The sequence below is a fragment of the Juglans regia genome, chromosome 8 (genome assembly GCF_001411555.2).
Source record: "Juglans regia cultivar Chandler chromosome 8, Walnut 2.0, whole genome shotgun sequence".
Taxonomy (NCBI): Eukaryota; Viridiplantae; Streptophyta; class Magnoliopsida; order Fagales; family Juglandaceae; genus Juglans; species Juglans regia.
Window position 1 is genome coordinate 23405890 of NC_049908.1, and position 4734 is coordinate 23410623.

The following is a 4734-nucleotide window of genomic DNA, read 5'->3' on the forward strand; positions in this document are numbered from 1 at the left end:
ATATTTTTCTTATACGAATGAAAACTTGTTTACTTGGGGGGGGGGGAGGCATAATTAATTAACCAACCGACCCTTTAATTATAGGTATAAATGTTGCAAAAAGTTAAAAATTGGGATCTAATTTTTAAAATCGTAAAAATTCAGGTGTTGAATGGTGTTTAACTTTAACCCTAAATTTTATTCAAAAAAAAGTCAAATTCAAAATATTCAAATTTAACATCAAACGACATTTTAAATTCCCCAACTCATTATTCAAGAGAACTGGAACTTGTTCACTAAGCTATTAATTTTGAAAAAATATAACTTTTATATTATATATTATTACTTTATCTATATATTGTAATAAATAAATTTTGAATTTTTTAAATATATCAATAATTATATTCATAAAAATTCCAACACGTATAATATGGAGAACATAATTTCAACAAATTTTATTTGAGTTATATCCGTTTAACAAACAGTCGTTCCTAAATGATTAGACTGCATTTAAATGTTAAACTGAGTTACATTAAGTTAAGATAATATAATATTATTATTATTTTAAAATTTAAAAAAATTAAATTATTTATTATATTTTATATTGAAATTTGAAAAACTTATAATAATGAGTTGATATGAATTGAAATTTGTTTAGTATCCAATCGAATCCTTATAGCATGAATGGATGACGGATATTGAAATGAAACAACACACAAAGGTCTCATCAACCAAAAGACAAAAATCCTATTAATTCAGAGGCAACGGCTTAAAACAAAAGGTCCGGGAGCCACAATCAACACACATGATATTAAACAACAAAAACATCCAATGTCTTCTAACCAAACATGAACAGCTGCTTAGCTCCAGTACAAACTAAAGCATTACATTTACCAGAATTGGGTTCCCATGCTTCCCAAGTCTTCCCTCCACCGAGGATGCCAAAAACTGAAAAGTATCACCTAGAACCACGAACGTACCTCCTTTCTGGGCTAGGAGAGTAAGGAAGTGACCTGGACCTCTCCCTCCTTGACCTTCCACCATGGGGCGAGTGTCTTGGAGAATAATCGCGACCCCCTCGAAATGGTGAGCGCCTTGGAGATCTTCGATATTCATCACGTCCACGATATCTACCACGATCACCACCACGATGACCTGTTGCCAATGCAATAATCGATTGAAGTGAATAAGCAAATCCATCTTTATGCTTCACACAGAGAGAGAGAGAGAGAGAGAGAGAGAGAGAGTAAATTCATGTTTACAGATCAAATACATATATACAACTTACCAAAGTCTCTAGTACTTTTGAGCCCAAGATAATGTCCTGGTGTAGGCGTTCTTGCTCGTTTTCTCCGAGACTGAAAGGCAAATAGATATCCTCAATTCCTTTGAAGTTTCATCTTACAAATTAGCCTTCACCAAATCTTGCAGGCATCATTCACATAAAATAGAAATTACACCAGGAGACATTTCTACATGTTGTTGCCACTTAAAAAAAAAAAAAATTTAACTGTTTAAAATATTTAAAAACTGGCTAAGAAAGAAAGAAAGAATAGGACATCCAGGTATACATGACTAGTCTCCATGAAGTGAATGCCAGGTATGAAATACCATAAAAGCCTGATTAGAAAGATGTTGATAATGTCCGTTGATTAGTTGAGAGTTGAAATTGAATGCTGAGGTTGTATAGTTGTTGGGCAATATAGTTGCTATGTTAAGTTGATCAGACGCATTTGATAAGCTGTTTAAGCTTGCCACTGATTAAGCTAAAGTTGACATGGATGAACTCATCCTCTTTGATTGATTGCTGCCAACATAGCTGACGCAATTTGTTCTGAATATAGCCAGAAAACCTCCAGGTCAAGAAAGAGAACTAATCAAATTGTTAGTGTTCTACCACTAAATGAACAATCAAATTACCTTCTCAACAGTAATATATCGACCTTCAAGAACTGATTGGTTAAGATATTTCACACAACGGTTGGCATCCTCAACAGTTTCCATTGTAACAAAAGCAAAACCCCGAGAGACACGTGTCCGAGGCTCCATCACAAGAAAACAGGATGCTACCTGAAAAAGATTGGAGGAAAAGTAAGTATCAACAGAATGAATGGAAGATTACTTTAGGGCCATGACTGGTACCATAACAAGCAGATGTAGAAAATAGATTGAGAAATCAACTAATCAAGAAAAGAAAAAAGCATAAAATAAAAATGAATGGGAACTACAATAAACTTTAGTACAATTTAGGAACTAACCTTTCCCTCCTTAGAGAAGTGCTCTTCAAGATCCCTTTCTGTGACCCTTTGGCTGAGGCCAGTTACATAAAGCGTATCTCCAGGGTTTACAGGCTCAGCCCTGCCACATATTTCAAAAGATTAGACCATAGACTTTAAAACAATAGCCTTCTGTGCAACTAGAATTGAACACAAATATCAGGACTTCTGTACCAACCTGCCACGACTTCTAGACCTTGATCTAAACCAGATACAACAGCCAACCATCAAGAAAGAACACAAACAAAAGTATCACAGTCAGAGATAGGAGAAAGTATGCATACAAGTGTCACTGATACAACCCTGACATACTAATGAAAGCATAGCTGGAGCAAAAACAAACCTGCCACGACTTCTGGACCGGGATCTGGGCCTTGGCCTAGACCAGGATCTAGATCTGGACCTAGACCTAGGTCTAGACCAGGACCTGGACCTTGATCTGGGTCTAGACCTAGATTGGGACCTGGATCGAGCTCTCAAAGGGGAAGGGGACCGTGAATACCTGATGTATTTAGTTCATAAAATATCAAAACCATGAAAAATGGAATTCAGCAGCTTAAAAAATGTAGGTTTAGCGTAAAAAGAGTATGTCTGTTGGAAAAGAAAAATGCACTTATTTCCATGATGCCAGTTCTCATGATGTTATGCATCGCCGATGCCATACAAACTTCTTTGTGTCTGAAACTTATATCAGATATTTCAATTTCCAAGCTCTTCAAATAAAGCCTCCTCTGAGAATCCACATCTGGTAGGGTATACCATCTCATTCCCTAAATTTTAGTAAAAGATTTTAAATTTTCGACAAAAACCCCCTCTCCATCTGGCCGACTATTTTAGGGGAAAGTTTTGGGATTTGAACAGCGGCTCCTTAAATATGAGAAGTCACTGTTCATCCCTAAATCATTTTTTATAAATATTTTATTCTAACCAATAAAACAAATTCTTCTTCCAATCATCTACACTTTCTCTCATGCTCAAATTTTTTATAGATGAAATGTGAAAAAAATGTCACCATTTAGATTATCCAATTTCTTTTTTTTTTTTAAAAAAAATTAACCATTTGTGAAAATATGATTTTTTTTAAAATATTTTTGTTTCGAAAGCACTGATTTTGAAAATATTATTGTTTAAAGAGATGAGTAGTTTAAAAAAATTTGTTACAAATGAAAAATCAAAAACATGGGTACAACAAATAATTAAATAATTAAAAAAATGTGAAAAATAATAAGTTCACTCTTTTCCCGAAAGACAAAAAATGAGTACTTAAAGATGTACAAAGAAATGAGTTGAAAAAATAATAAAGAAAGAATAGAGAGAGATTATTTTAATAGAGAAAGAATAGAGAGTGAGATGTTGGGGGTTTTCGAAAGATGAGTAAAATTTAGGGTTAATTTTGGGGAAAGATGATTTTTAGCTAAAATTTAGGAAAACATTTTGCTCATCCGGATGTGAATTCTCAATGACTTCTATTTCAACTCCAAATTGTGTATTTTTCCCATCATTTGACCCACCGCTATAGATTTTAGCAAACATGTGGAAAGGGGAAATAAAGGAGTAAATAGAAGAATCATCTCAGGAAATCTTATATACTTGATTTCCTTGGTCAATACCGACTATGTGAGCAAACAACATAAACAGACAGTTCATTCGGGCTTCTCAATTTCTTGGAATTTCACGTCACCTTCCAACATCATAAATAAATGTCTTTATAAAATCAATTTAATCTCATTAGAAGAGAACCTCCTATAAGGAGAAAAAAAAATTATAAGAAAACACTCCTTACAAGGACACCATGTACAAAAAATGAAAATTCGGATAAAAGTTCTCTTAGGGCTTACCTTCTGCGCGGTGAATCGGCCTGCAACACAGATAAAAAACCGGATATGCTTTAGATACTGTGGCCGATCAAATAACACCGAAAATGAAATACTCACACATACACACACACACAACGAGGGGGAGAGAGAGCTTGCCATTTTCGCGTAACGATGGCGAAGCCTAGAGAGGAAGGTCGAAGAAATTAGGGTTTTGGGTGACTCGGCTTTCACCCACCGATGAGATGCGAAGTTGCCCACTTACAATCTTTCGGTCTACGAACTACGAAGAGATGAAAATATATAGATTGGAGGAATGATTCGATACGGTCGAGAACATAATATATACAGTGACCAATTATTTTAGGGTAGTAGTATTGTGCCGCCCTCGGTGCAAATTTTATTTTCTCTTTTTTTAATAATTTTTAAATATCTTTAAATATTTTTAAAAAATAAAAAAAATCAATATATTAATAATGACTTTCTTAATCATTAAAAAAAAATCATTAAAAAAAATTATAAAATAAAATAAATAAAATAAAATAAAATACATAAATAATATTTACAAACTCAAACCACATAATATCATTTTTCATTATTTTAAGAATTCTCGGGCCAAGTAGAATCCTACTAAGATCTGAGAATGTAAAATATATATATTCAAT

The 4734-nt window shown here is 33.6% G+C and overlaps 1 protein-coding gene across 2 annotated transcripts; it reads right to left on the bottom strand.

Moving 5' to 3' along the window:
- Window positions 1–703: 703 nt before the first annotated feature.
- Window positions 704–4351, bottom strand: LOC109006170 (serine/arginine-rich splicing factor SR45a-like). Of its 2 annotated transcripts, XR_004802279.1 has the most exons (9): window positions 4229–4351; window positions 4094–4113; window positions 2599–2757; window positions 2434–2457; window positions 2238–2337; window positions 1900–2049; window positions 1591–1813; window positions 1268–1337; window positions 1117–1134 (listed from the first exon to the last, which is right to left on the bottom strand). XR_004802279.1 is itself a non-coding variant. In XM_035693538.1 (8 exons), exons 1-8 carry the CDS (start codon window positions 4229–4231, stop codon window positions 938–940), a joined length of 723 nt encoding a protein of 240 aa, XP_035549431.1. In that variant the 5' UTR covers window positions 4232–4350; the 3' UTR covers window positions 704–937. The 2 variants fall into 2 exon arrangements, 1 of the variants encoding a protein (XP_035549431.1); XM_035693538.1 differs by lacking the exon at window positions 1591–1813 and having other exon boundaries at window positions 704–1134; window positions 4229–4350.
- Window positions 4352–4734: the final 383 nt, after the last annotated feature.

Bases quoted from the DNA above. Each gene is read 5' to 3' on its own strand.
- LOC109006170 (XM_035693538.1), bottom strand. The intron at 2,458-2,598 runs GTTTGTTTTTGC...TATCTGGTTTAG, and splicing joins CGGTCCAGAAGTCGTGGCAG to ATCAAGGTCTAGAAGTCGTG. The intron at 1,135-1,267 runs GTAAGTTGTATA...CATTGGCAACAG, and splicing joins CAAAAGTACTAGAGACTTTG to GTCATCGTGGTGGTGATCGT.